Below are 13977 nucleotides of genomic sequence, written 5' to 3'. Positions count from 1 at the left end.
GATGCGTTATGGCTCCTGGTATTCGCGCGACAACCGCTAGAGTAGAAGGCACCAAATCTACTCCAGAGTATGTAAGGTTGGAGTTTTTGACTCTGGAACCTACTTTCTCTAGTAAATGGCGCCGAACGACCTCGATGTTAGCAAGCAGCCGGTAGGCCTCGTGCGATGGTCATCGTTCAGGGTAGATACGACGCAATAGCAATGCTTTCCTTTTAAGTCTGATGTTGGTGGCTGGTCAGTTAGGGTTCGGGAGCAGCATTCCTCAGGGTGACTGGCCAGCGCCCAGCGGTCTAGCCTGCTGAAACCGGTTCCAAATGACCATATCAAATCAAAGAAGTCCCCGCCGCGCCCAGAGTGAGTAAGGGGTAGATTGAGGTGAAAGTGATATCGATCTGTTGACCAACAAGTAACAATCAGGTGGTTGAGTTAAAAAAGCCGAACCGCCTTCAAACTTCAAGCTTCAAGCTTCAACACTATTGACTCTCGGGAATTTCTGTCAACGTTGAACGATCAGACGATTGATTGTCAGGCTCAGGGGCGTTCGCACTTCAGTTCCCCTAACGTTCATGAGCTTAATCTTGGCTACCTTCTCCATCGGGGTTGGCGGGTGGGGAGTTCCAGAGAATTAGCAATTTGTATGGAGCAAAGGGAGCCGCTGCTAACCCGAACGAGTAAAGGGTATACAATGCCGAATTTCGAACTATGAGAAGCTTTGACGCAACTATTGAAAAAACGGGATCCGGTTGAGAAGCTATGGCCATGGAAGAGCCGTAGCTAAGGTGTTTCAGGGTAGGTTGACGAGATGCGGAAATCCCGGCCACGCGTAGTATCCCTTTGCGGAGTGCATTATTTTCCGCATGCGATCGTCATCTGCGATGGAGTATGGAGGGGAGGGGATGGCCGGGTAGAAGGCTTTAAGATAGCATGGACGCGCTGCGATGCTACAGGTTAGTTTGTTCTCTCTCCTCTCCTCTCTTCCCTCTTCCCTCGACTCCTTCTTGGGCCGTTTTGTCTCGTCTCGCCTAGGCGTTGCTCGTCCTATATTCAAGCTTCAGCAAAGCCATTCCGCAAAAATGAAGTTCGACCTCACCTCAACCCTCCTAACCACAACCACGCTCTTAAGCGGCGCGCTCTCCCTCCCTCAAACATCCAAGCTTGCCTCTCGTATCGAAGCCCGCTCCCTAAACCGACAATCGCATCCTCTCACCCGCGAAGATGGCCGGCAGTCGGGAAATCAGACAGGCTTCCGAATGGCCAACACAGCCGCTGTAGCATACAGCAACAACTGGGCCGGCGTTGTCCGCGAGAGCGCACCTCCAGGAGGCCCCTACACAGCCGTCAGCGCGACATTCACGGTACCAAAACCCACAGCAGCGCCCAACACAGCAGGAATACAAGCCGGCTCCGCGTGGGTAGGGATCGACGGCGACACCTACAGCGGTGCAATCCTGCAGACGGGTGTGGACTTTTACATCGAGAACGGACTCGTTCACAACGATGCTTGGTTTGAGTGGTACCCCGACTACGCGTACGACTTCAACCTAGCTGTCAACACAGGAGACGTGATTGTGGCCAAAGTCGAGGCACTCTCGCCGAGCGAGGGGGTGGCTATCATTGAGAACAAGAACACAGGAGAGACTGCAACGCAGACGGTTGGTGCGCCTAAAGCCGAGGCGACGCTGCAGGGGGTGAATGCGGATTGGATTGTCGAAGACTTTCAGTCCGGTGATGCGATTGTTGCCCTGGCAGACTTTGAGCAGGTCACGTTTACGGGATGTGAGGCGAAGGCGCAGAATGGAGACTCGCTTGGGCTGGATGGGGCGACGATTATTGAGCTCCAGCAGAACAACAAGGTGCTCACACAGGTGACGGTCAAGGGAAGTAGTGAGATGACCGTTGAGAGTAAGCTGTGAGGTTGCTGTATAATACTATTGCGTTGCCATATAATTTGCGACTCGATTTGGCGGATATATACTCTTATGTTGTAAAGCCTGGTACATACGACCATAGGGTGTGGAGAACAGGGCTTCCCGTCCGCTCAGCCGTACTTAACCCACACGCCGGCTGGTTAGTAGTATGGTGGGTGACCACATGCGAATCCCAGCTGTTGTATGTTTTTTGTTTTTGCGACCGGCGACTGATCAACCAGAAGGTTGCGGTGGAGTAAACCGTGGTTAGTTAGGGCTCGCTGCGCGAAACCGTTTTAACATATGAAGTTGTATTCTATGACTCCGTAGGTACAAAGACCTTTCCAACGATTTTTTCAGATTTCAGAAGGATATGTCGTAGTCTAGGCGTTTCAGTTGCGTCTGTGGGTTCTCCTGGGGAAATTCGAGAAGAATGCCGATGCCGAGCAAACAGTTCGGTGTTCATGATCAACCATTGTCTTCGATGACAAGCAGCCTATCTCAGAGCCTGGCCGTGCTGGTCAGTCATTTTGAAAGACCGCAATGGCTGTACCGTCCAACATACGCTTTGGGGCGTCTACTGAGCCTCGTCTTCACACGGCCGCTACCGAGTCAAAAGCTAGCATCATTTCGAATCAACGAGAACGGCGTCGCCGTATTCTCCGTAGATGCGCGTGGCCATATCGGGCAGCCGTTTGCTTTATCCTTGGAAGACAACAAATTAGTCGCACGGACAGTCAAAAATAATCCATCAGCAACTCATGGCTCATGGCTCCAGAATCTCGAGTTTCCCAAGTACTGGCCGGATAAAGACAACCGTCTGTGTTTTATTGTCCGGAATCCCACCAGGGTCAGCCTTAAGGCACAAATATCAAGCAAGGCAACTCAATTCCTTGTGAACAAGGCCAAGCCATGCGTGGTATATCCCAGCCAACACAGGTCATCAAACAAAGCAGGCCCGGCTGGTCAATCAGACTGTTCACTTTCCGAGGGAAGCCACTCGGATCAGGATCAGGATCAGGATCGATCAACGGCTGCGGGAAACAAATCCGTTCCTGTTTCTTTAAAATTCTGACCCTGTTGTGCATGGGACTATATCAACGGGGACGTAATGCCGCTGCACCTCGATACGAGCCGCGCAAGGGACTTTTGGGATTCAGATTCGACATCGGTCTAGACTAGGAGCTGGATGCTAGCTGTCTTCATGCCCAAGTCGATGAGCTGCATCAATGATCACACACATTATGGCAGTGCAGAATCAACGACTCCTTGCAGGTCGACTCTCGGTTTTGAATTTGACGGCCGTTGGGATCGATTATAACGCTTAAGCAAACTTGCGCCTACGTGGCGGGCTGTGATGCGGCTGTCAGATCGACAGCTTGGGTGGCAGACAACGTAAGGCAGAAGGAGCCCAAACTGATGTCAATGAGAAGACCGGGGTCTTGTCGGCTTCTATCATGGCGACCTTGATGCGAGGGCGTTGAAGGATCAATGCAAGTGATAGAACAGAGGATGAAGCTGAGGCAGCTGGAGGTGTTTCCAGCTGCTCGCCAGATCCGGCTTAGCGTCTTCTGGAAGGGTGTTCACAGTTCTTGATAGGAGCCTGGTGCGTCGTGCGTCATCTCTAACCATTCAGGCCATCCGGGCAAGTCTGCAAAAGGTTGATGGGAAGCTTGGAGGCTCCATACTCAGTTTGCTGGCCAATCTAGTTTGCTATGGCCCCTGATCCAGTCGGGTTTGTCCCAAGACCGTCCGCTCGAAATCTGAACAGGGAGATGGATCTGGGAAACTCACAAGTCAGCTTCCGGAGCTTCAATATCAGGCAGTCGGCTCAGTCATATCTGCATAGTCCGCAGTGAACAGTGGATGTGAAATATGTCGAAAGATTCCAATGTTTCAGGCACTGTACAGCAGGATAGTCAAGGTGCGCTGTAGAGGAAGAAGGCAACGCTTCGGTTCCATCACTGTATACAATCCGCTTTTCTGCCAACCACTTGAGTTCGTCCTTGAACCCTTTCAAACAACTGAATTCCCTGTAAAAGAGGCTTGATACAATTACATCTTGACTAGGAGAAAATCCACCGCAAAGACAATGACTCAGGCTACCTCAGGCTGTGGGTGGGCCAGCAGGCTTATCGATAAGCTCAGGACCACGTTCCCCTCCCAAGGCTCCCAGGCTTCCTCCAGAACAAAACATCAACAAACCCTCTCCTCAGGATGAAGGTCCTCCTCCTTGACGGCGGCCTCGGAACAACACTCGAGTCTCCCCCTTTCAACATCACTTTCACGTCCGAAACCCCTCTCTGGTCCTCGCACCTCCTGATCTCTTCGCCCTCCACCCTCCAATCCGCTCACCGCGCCTTCCTCAATGCCGGAGCAGACATTCTGCTCACAGCGACCTACCAATCCAGCATCGAAGGTTTCGCAAAGACAAACGCGAGTCACACGATCAGCGATGCGGAACAGTACCTGCGGTCTTCTATTCCGCTCGTCCGAGGCGTGATTGCTGAATCTGCGGGGCAACGTCCACAGCCGTGCCGTGTTGCGCTGTCACTTGGCCCCTATGGTGCGACCATGACCCCTGTTGCGGCAGAATACACGGGGGTATACCCAGCCGATATGGACCGGGAGGAAGCATTGAGACAATGGCATACGCGACGGCTGGGTGTGTTTGCTGACGATCGTGAATCGTGGGACCAGCTGGACTATGTTGCTTTTGAGACACTCGTGAGGACAGACGAAGTTTGCGCCGTGCGTGGAGCAATGGCGGAGGTTTGTGTGGGACGTGATCTGCAAAGCAAGCGAAAGCCTTGGTGGATATGCGGTGTCTTTCCTGCCGAGGAAGTGAATGAAACAGAGGTCAGACAATGGGTTAATGCGGCGGTTGGACAGCGCCCTGACGGGCTGCCGCTGCCACGACCATGGGGTATTGGCTTGAACTGTACGCGGATCGAGAACGTCGCAAGGATTGTTTCGATCATGCGGGATGAGTTGCATCGCTTGCTGGGCAAGGAAGATGGCTTCGCGGATGAGTGGGACGCTCCTTCGGGTAAACCATGGCTAGTCTTGTATCCGGATGGCACGAAGGGCGAAAAGTACGACCCTGTCACCAAGACATGGGTCGCGGGCGAATCGGTTGTGCAATGCTCGTGGGATGAGAGCTTCTGGGACGTGGTACAGAAGCAGTCAGAAGGGGACTGGGAGGGAATCATTGTCGGAGGGTGCTGTCGCGCCGGACCGGCTGATATCGCAGCATTGCGCCGGAGAATTGATGGTAATTGAGCTTCCATCAGATGACGTCGATGAGCATGATCTCTGCATTTGCTATCCATTCTTTCACAGCACGGTCCACTCGGTACGTGCCGACTCACGTCGTCTGATGATATTACCGACCGAGGTCCAACCCATCAATTGTCCGAAGGCACGGATATGGGCAGCCGGGACGGACCATTGTAGCTCGTCAATTCTTAGCCATCCCATCAGCTTTGGCAGTGATGCTTGGCAATGCCAATGCATGGTCAAACGATTGATCCGAGCAGCGACCCGAGGTCACGCTCCTCTTGAAAATGAATCTTCGCCGTCTCGATTGAAGAGCTAGAGATGAAATCCCCACTATTAAGTTGCCATGCGAACTTATGGTGACCCGTCGTAGCGGTGACTGGATGATCAGCAGCAGCGATTCTCAACCTCTCGCATGCGGCGCAGGCAGCTATTCTCGTTACGGCAAGAGGTATGATATCCACGATATCCACCATAAGGCGAGCCGTCCCTACGAGTCAGCCGCAGGATTGAAACTTGCGCTCCTCGCGCTGACGATCGAGGTCATTCCTGTTCATGCCCGGTGATCTACGCTCTATAGTGCCGGGGTCATATGAACCATCCACGATCTCAATACCCCAAAAGGAAAGATCGGAGAGCCCCGACAGGGACTGAGCATAGAGTTCAATTCAGCAAAGACAACCCCAAACCCTCCAATGCCCATGAGCTTGCCCGTGCGTTAGTCTGGCACTAAAGCGACTAAACGAACTAGAGAGCGTATTCCGGCCCAACAGAACAAGGCGATGGATGGGACATGCACAATGGGATTATGGATCGAATTCCATCTCCGCGACATGCGAGTCAAATTGCCTACATGGAATTAAACCCAAATCAGCCAGCCGAGGCTCCTGCGCTGGTTCCAGACCACCCCTGTCTTCATGTACGTGTGAGAACCCAACTGCCAGGGCGGGACAGGGCGGGCTGAGCGCACGGCCGATTTCCTTTTCCATCCTTTTAAGACAGGCGATTATTTCTTGGGGGCCAATCATCTGTCGGTGCAATCCCAGTAGGTTGGATCGTATCTTATAGCGCTCCTCTCGCCTTGGAATTGGAGATGCTGAGCTGTGAGCTGCGTCTTGCTGACTCTGTCTGCGTCAAGCGGTGAGGCCAGACAGGACAAGCACTGCCAGCCCTGCCTGGATCAAAAGACAAACAAGAGGGATTTAAAATAAAAAGCAAAAGCTATTGCAGGGAAACAGGCCAGCGAAGCTCGATCGTTTGCTTGATCCTGAGGACTAGACTAGGTAGTTTGGCCATTGTATTTATTTGTCCACGCGGGAGGACGTCCGTGGGATTTATATACCTGCAGACAGATCACATTGACTCAACGGTCAGACTGATTTTATTTATAAACCTGGTTCATTCCCAGAGAAATAGACACTCAGTCAAGTCAAATGGATTCTCTCGCCTGTCAAAGAGTACCCCCCTCACCCCCAGCGGACCCCGACTCAGACCCCCCCCCACCACGCAAACACAACCACACCATGAGCCTGACAGCAACTGTACCAATGCACGACGACCTTCCTTCCCCCAATCCATCTCTGGCCCCCTCGTCAGACCTCTCCCTCTCCACCTCCTCACTCGACCATGACGACCACGACCTCTCCGAAACCGACGTCGACGTCGATGTCGACATGGACACAGACAAAGAAACCCTCGCCAAAATCCACGAGAAACTAGCACACATCAACGACCTCTACGCCTCCGGACAGCCGCTCTTCCCGCGCTCGCTCCTCGCCTCTCTAGACGCGCAAATCGAGAACGCCAACGCCACCACGAAGGCCAGCGAAGCAAACACCGATACCGAGACCGAAGAGACCGGAAACAGCGCCAAACAAGTCACAATCCCAGACCTCGACAGCTCCCCACACACCTACAGCCTCCGCGTGCCCTCCTGGTGCGCGGACTTCGCGTCAACCTATCGCATCAGCTACAGCAGCATTCAGAACCTCACCTGCATCCACCCGAGTTTTCCGGAGGTGCTTCTGCGCGACTCCTCGCCCGTCAGTATATGCTACACATCGAGCCCGGAGGCCGGGCATGGGTTCAGCGGGGCGGAGGTTGCCGAGAGGTTCGCGGAGAGCGTGAGGAAGTGGGAGTGTAGTTCGACGTGCGGGGATCTGAAGAGGGCTCTGGGGGAGTTGGTGGGGCGCGGCAAGTTGAGCAGGGTGCGCAAGATCGTGTGCTTTGGGTTGGGCAGCTTGAGTGCGCACTTGGGGCTGGGGTTGAGTGGGGACGAGTATGAGTTTACTGTTGGGAGGGCGCATGCGCAGCATGCGGCTGTTGGGACGATGGTGGGGGTGCTCCGGCAAGCGGATCAGGGTATGTGTTTGGGGGAGACGGGGGAGGCGAATGGTGAGGAAGGCGGCGCGGATGGGAACGGACAGGGACAGGACAGGGATCCCATGGCTGCGGCTATGAGAGACGGAGAGGAGACGGGGACGCAGACGGAGATAAAATGCTACGCGCAAGACCCGGCCTACAACGACACCGACCAGGCCCTGCTCCGGAGCATCGGGATCCAGCCCCTTGACGATCCAAAGGGGTTTCTTGCGATCGACGAAGAAACGCTCGTGTTCAGCGTCAGCCCGAATGTCCCCGTTAAACAGATCGTCGCCGATGTGCAGTGGCCCGGGGCCATGCTTTGGAATACGGTTTGCGCGGAGGAGAGGGATAGCAAGTGGGAGAAGAAGGTGCGCGATGGAGAGGAGGTTTGGATTACGTATGTTCACCTGTCCCCATCTCTTTTTCTTCCTTTGGAATGATGCATTTGTGCTTGGAGTGCATTGGGCTAATGAATGAGTATGCTAGGCCGTTTACGACCGATCCGGATTCGCAGCGGGTGAGGGATATGGTAAAGCATTATACGAGTGTGCCGCTGCGTGACTCGAATGAGTGGTTCGGCGATTTGACCATCTATGCTCGATGATAGGCGCTGCCTCAGAGGAAGGAAGGGTAAAGATTCTGTATGGTATGCCTCATGTTTTGTGCTTGTCCGGGTGGGTGTTTGATTGATTTTACTTGTTATGCTACCAGGGTGCTAGAGGAATGAGCGCTGGATATTTGTATTCAAGAACACAAAATGCAATGCATTAATAATTTACTTAACAGTCAGAGCACCCAGAATCTATCATTCGCTTTTCCTAACTGCTAGTGCCACCGCAATCGCCGTGTCGTTACAGTGGCTGATCGTAATTTCGACGTTAGTGATTCCCTTCGCCATCGCCACTACTTGGGCTTGTCCATGAAACTAACTCGTCAGCGCAATGTGAACCGGGAGAAAGAGGGTACGTACAGCAACGCTAGGAATGCCTTCCACATTGAGAATCTCAATCTGATTCATCGCAGCCCCAGCACCGGCAGATGTGGTCTGCATACTCTTGAAGACAGCCTCTTTGGCGGCCCAGCGGCCAGTAAATGAGGCGCGGGGATCCGGTGCATTTTGACAGTACTCGCGCTCTGCGGGTGTGAAGTTCCGACTGATGAAGACCGGGTTATCGATGTTGATATTGGCGATTTCTTCGACGTCGACTCCAACCGAGGAAGCTGGGGATGAGCGATTGAGCGTCCCTATCATGGCGTGCAACGTTCCTTCAACCGACGCGGAAGGGGAACCAGCTTCCGGTATATCGGATTTTTCACAGGCATGCGATATCTGGCCATCAACAACGCGGCTGGTGGGATCTAGGAAGAAATCCCGCATCGCGTCGGGGTCATTCCACGGCGGGCGAGTCTTGACCTGCACGAGATTATTCTTGAGCATCCGGGAGACAAACGTGGGGGTTGCTGAGCGCTGCCGTGTCGTCGTCCGTGTTCGGTAATCTTCATACTGCGTCTTGGAGAGCGAAGCGAAGAGATACCGTGGCGAGACCATGATATTAATAGCGCCTTTCTGCCCGAAGCCGAACGACGTCAGCAGGGTAGCTTTGACCTCTGGCACCCTCATAGATTCCATGGGGTAAACGAGGTGCTCGAACTGCCGTAATTGGCTGTCGATGTTATCTGCGTTGCGGTTGCCAGGGACAATCCTTTCCTGCATCATTTGCAGACAGCCGTTGAGTTGCCAGGCACCAGCGCCGGCTTTTGGATGCCCGGTCAGCGACTTCTGGCAGACTGCGAGTAGTGGGTTGCCTTTTCGACGACCGAGATGCCTCATTTGCGTGTTTATGACGTCTCCTTCGTTGACCTCGTTGGCTTTGGTTGATGTCCCGTGCATCGAGACGACTTTGATATCGTCGATTGTCAGCCCCCACGTTGCCAAACTGGCTCTGATGGGAGAAATCGATGGGTCTGAGAGGCGGATGTTGTTTGACCACCGGTTTTTGGCGTCACTGATTCGGAGGCTCGCGGTGTTGCATATCCCTGATCGGTCCTGCCCTGGGGTTGTGACCGATTTGTGGGTGAGGTTGTGGATCTCCGTAACCTCTGCGTCAAAAGCCGCTCTTCTGAAACTCAGGTCCAGTAGAGGAGACTGTTGAGCCTGGCTGGTCTCCCTAGCCGCTGTCAGAATACCCTTTCCCGGTGCCGGAATAGAGCGGCCGATTTGATCGCTGGCCATATGAGTGTAGGCAACAACTCCATAGATAGGCAAGCCCATTTCTATCGCGAGTGCCGCGCTCATCAAGACTTGTACACCACATCCTGCCGATTCAGCGAATCCGCTACGGGAGCTAGCCGTTGGGCGAGAGATATCAGACGGCGTCCGGCCCTTCGATAGTTCTTCAGTGCTGTTGGCTGTGGCTTTGATATTAGCGAACTCGAATGCCAGCTCCTCGCCGTAGTCATCGCAGCCTCCAACGACTGCGACTTTGCATTTCCCTGTTTGTATGGCCTCGCAGCCAATGTCTAGAGACTCGATGGCTGTAGCGCATGCGCCTACGGGTGTCTTCAGAGGGCCGGTAGCCGACAGAAGAAGCATATTCACCCAGGCACCCATCGTATTGACGAAATGTTCCAGGATGATATCTCCTCTCATCTGACGGTCCAGGAAGCGGTCGCGGTACATGCTCTGAATGACTTTCATTGGACCGCCGCCAGAACCTAGGCAATTCGCCAGTTCGGAAACGTGGATGTGTTGGTACATCTCATACGGATCCTTAATCCCTGCGGACAGGAATGCTTCTGAGACACAGCAAAGCGCGTATAGCGTAGTTACGTCCACTTGTTGTATGATGTCTTCAGGGATCCCGTACCGGGCAGGATCCCAGCCTTCGGGTATCCTTCCTGCAACGACCTGATCGAAAGGAACCGCCTTGGGGATCATCAAAACTGCACCTTTCCTAATATGTACCCGGCAGTTATCCGTGTCTGGAATGAGCTGTAGAGTGACGCAGTCGCCGTGGCGCAGCTTGAAAGCCTCAGCAGTCAACCTCGAAGTCTCAAAAGGAGCCAGATCCTCTTCTACCGCCACCTCGTGAAGAAGCTCTTTGCGAGATGGATCGTAGTTGTCAAGTTTGGTGGGCTTGATTAGGCGCAGTCCTGCATGTGCCATAATGTGTTTATGGTACTTTTCCGGCACTTGGTCATCTTGAATCGGAGTCTGGGTGCCTGCGTCCACCCAGCCTACATAAGGCTCACCTTTTACCTGGCCGTCAACGTGCTTGATGAGACCCATGATCCAGGCCATCTCGATATAGCCTTCTAGACTGAACTCCCCTTGGTGCTCAATATCCCACCGCGTCCGAGCGTTACCCCACGGGCCTAATTCCGAGTACCCTACGATTACTGGGACGCGAGTAAGATCGACCATCCCCTTGAGGTTGGGATAGCTTTCGTCTATGTCTGAAAGCGGCGGGAATGGAAGACCCAGCCGGGCTCGTCTGATACTCCGGACGACTGCTTCGGCCTTTGCGTTCGTCGCGCACCCCAAGGCTCGCTCACGAGCATCGTCCTCGGCTATGGCAGTCTGTAGAGCTTGTTGCTGGGATAACCGTTTCCGAGCGTCGGCTATGTCCTTCTTGACATTCCACATCGAGCCAAGGCCACCGGTCAAATCGGCGTATATCGGTGCATCCTCGGCCAGAGCAGTCAGCGCAGGCGTCATCAACGAGAGGATATTGAAAGCCATTTCTTGCTGGGTAAAAGTAAGGACACCCAGCTTTTCCACCTCTTCCGCCACAATGTTTGACGACTGCATAAGCGCTGTGCCTCTTGTCCACCCGATGACTGCCCCGCATACCGTCAAGAAGTTTGACCAGCTCTCCGAGAAAAACCGATTAAAGAGACCCTTTAACCCGATCTTGGATTCAGAGTATAGCCCGTCACCACCAAACGTCCCCTCGTTGCAGGACATTGGCAGAATGACCATGGTTGGCCTGGTTTCAATGCGCAGACGCTCTTTCTCTCGACGTATAAAGCCAAGAAGGCGCAGGATATTCACGAGCATGGCTCTTAGTGAAAGCTCTTGCCGACCTCCCAGAGCGTCCGGCTCCCCAGCTTGCGGAATGGCGGCGAATGGAAGGACGTAGTCTAAGTCACCCATTGTAGGGGAATTAGGACCATAGATATGCTGTACAAGTTTTTCGCAGTCTTGCTTGCTAGCTTGGTTGAAGGGTAAAACAGTCAGAGATGAGCCCTTGGCACCGTATCGGCGATACATATTTTGATAGAACCCTGAGCTTTGTGATATTGATCTGCTCGTTGTGACAATAATACGAGCACCGCCGCTCAAGAGCCCTTGAACCGCACTCGCCGCAATGGAGCTGGGACCGGCGCCCGTAACCAAGACTGCTTTATTGGCAAAGGTAAAGCCTGTCGTAACACCAACATCGAGCATGGCGTGATACAGACTAGTAGCCTTCGGGTCGAACCTCCAATCTTCCCCGTTGCTTCGAGTCTTGATATGGATGAATGGGGATGCGGTAGCATCGCTGGCGCATGGCGAGACGCCCGCAATGATTTCAGAATAATGCTCAATATGCCGTGGAATTTCCCGGTATTCGAGGTGGCCTGTATCTGCTATGGCTGTTTGAGGCCTCATCGGAGGAAGGTTGTGGACGAAAATGGGGTCAATTGAAAGTGCCTCTGTGCCCAAGGAAATAATCTCTTCGAGGATTGGTTGAAGTTCGTTTGAATGGGCATCAAAAGAAAGACGTAGTTCAGCTAGTTGAGCGAATGCAATATCCGAACAGCTAGTGTCCCATCTATTCAAGAGACTCTGCAGGCGACTTTCCATGTTTGGAGGACAGGTACTCGAAGGGCCTTTGCAAATCTCGTGCAAAAGGCGGATTAGTCCCTCGCGGGACCAGTTCCACCAAGAGTCATACTCGCGAGCTTGTTTGAGACTGAACATCGGTTTAATGCCTTCGATGAACTGTTCATCTAGTTCGGCGTTCAACAGATTAATTATACTTTCTAGATCGGATATGCGGGCTTCTGACCCTGCAAATGTTCTTTCTGAATCACGATAATCAATATCGAGATATTTCGCTAATGAGTTAAAGTATGACCTGTGTAGTTCAGAGTTCCGCTTTTTGAATTCGTTCAGTTCAGCTACATCCAAGACGGCTCGAGCAGGAGATTCATGAGTCTCGAAGGCTGGACTTGTCGGTAACAAAGATATGCCTTGAAACGAGGCATACTTCTGCACCAGATTATCAAGGTAAGCTCGTGCTTCGTCGGCACTTGAGAGGCGCACCGCAGGCTCCATCGTGGTTGCAAAGCATAGTGGTATGTATGCGTGGGATCTTGTAAGCCCCCAGCGGTTGTTTAAGTAATCTTGGACATCACTTTGATGGAATCCTGCTGGCATCTTGCTGGATAAAAGCCTCGAGATGAGAACAGACATCGCCTTTCCGGGCGCGCCACTAAACTCTGGGTTGAATGTTTCTGCTAGAGATGACAGAGATTTGTCTTCAACGCCTTCTGGAACTCGACCAAACTCCGCAACTAGGTCACCGGTCAACTCGTTCTGCAGTGTGGATTTCCCTGTCCAATCAGCCTTGCGTTGACTCGATTGGAAGTAGTGGCATACCACCAGATAGATCGCGAATACTTTTTTCAAGCGAGACTTGATCAAATCGGCGACCAAGCTTCTGCGCCGTCATGGCGAGAAGGACATGACCAGTCTGTAGGCTGAGATCCGCACTGGGAATGGCGCTCGTGGGAAAGGCTTTTGGTGGGGAGAGGTGACGCTTCGGTAGACTCGGAGAGCTAGTATTCTTGACCAAAGTGTCTATGGGCCGAGAAACCGGATCAACGCCTGTGTTCTGCTCGTAATAGTACATGATTTCCGGTCGATTGTCATGGTAGGAAAGAAACTCGGGGTTGGACGAGTTTATCGATGGATGACAGTTCGATTCGATATTAGCAGACTTTTTTGCCATGGTCGAAAGGATAGTCCGAGGTCCAATCTCTACGAATCTTTGGATGCTTGACTCGCCCCTAGAGAGCTGTTGCTGGGTTTCGACCCTGCTGGATCAGTAGGAAACAGAAGGCGGGCAAAATATACTCACCATCGCACTGGAGACGCCAATTGATACCTAGAGAATCAAACCCCGGTACTGAGTGCGAGGGAATGGAAAACTCACGACAGCAGTTCGATGAATAGTTTCAAGCCTAGCTCTTTCTCCCCCGGTCTTCGTTCTATCGTGGGGGCGATGTCCACGATCGTGGGAATAGCCATTTTGCGCTCGCTCAGGGCTGCCCAGAATTCCGGTCGTCATGCGGAAGCCAGGTAGGAACTCGGAAGTGCAATATGCAGGCTTTCCCATTGCGATAGTAACTGCCCCACATAGTATGCCTTCGTATAAAT

The 13977-nt window shown here is 53.0% G+C and overlaps 4 protein-coding genes across 4 annotated transcripts; 3 read left to right on the top strand and 1 right to left on the bottom strand.

Moving 5' to 3' along the window:
• Positions 1-1073: 1073 nt before the first annotated feature.
• On the top strand, positions 1074-1913 carry DSM5745_03751 (A4/G1 family peptidase; the record flags this gene model as incomplete). The annotated part of the gene is made up of 1 exon (XM_026745767.1): positions 1074-1913. One exon carries the CDS (start codon positions 1074-1076, stop codon positions 1911-1913), a length of 840 nt encoding a protein of 279 aa, XP_026606633.1.
• A 2211-nt stretch (positions 1914-4124) lies between these two features.
• On the top strand, positions 4125-5189 carry DSM5745_03750 (homocysteine S-methyltransferase family protein; the record flags this gene model as incomplete). The annotated part of the gene is made up of 1 exon (XM_026745766.1): positions 4125-5189. One exon carries the CDS (start codon positions 4125-4127, stop codon positions 5187-5189), a length of 1065 nt encoding a protein of 354 aa, XP_026606632.1.
• Positions 5190-6709: 1520 nt separating this feature from the next.
• DSM5745_03749 (uncharacterized protein) lies at positions 6710-8154 on the top strand (the record flags this gene model as incomplete). The annotated part of the gene is made up of 2 exons (XM_026745765.1): positions 6710-7947; positions 8037-8154. 2 exons carry the CDS (start codon positions 6710-6712, stop codon positions 8152-8154), a joined length of 1356 nt encoding a protein of 451 aa, XP_026606631.1.
• A 201-nt stretch (positions 8155-8355) lies between these two features.
• On the bottom strand, positions 8356-13848 carry DSM5745_03748 (Fatty acid synthase subunit alpha; the record flags this gene model as incomplete). The annotated part of the gene is made up of 5 exons (XM_026745764.1): positions 8356-8475; positions 8521-13151; positions 13198-13634; positions 13679-13705; positions 13754-13848. 5 exons carry the CDS (start codon positions 13846-13848, stop codon positions 8356-8358), a joined length of 5310 nt encoding a protein of 1769 aa, XP_026606630.1.
• Positions 13849-13977: the final 129 nt, after the last annotated feature.

This window comes from Aspergillus mulundensis (genome assembly GCF_003369625.1).
Source record: "Aspergillus mulundensis strain DSM 5745 chromosome Unknown scaffold_2, whole genome shotgun sequence".
In the NCBI taxonomy this organism is placed as follows: Eukaryota; Fungi; Ascomycota; class Eurotiomycetes; order Eurotiales; family Aspergillaceae; genus Aspergillus; species Aspergillus mulundensis.
This window is presented reverse-complemented; position numbering and strand designations above follow the sequence as displayed.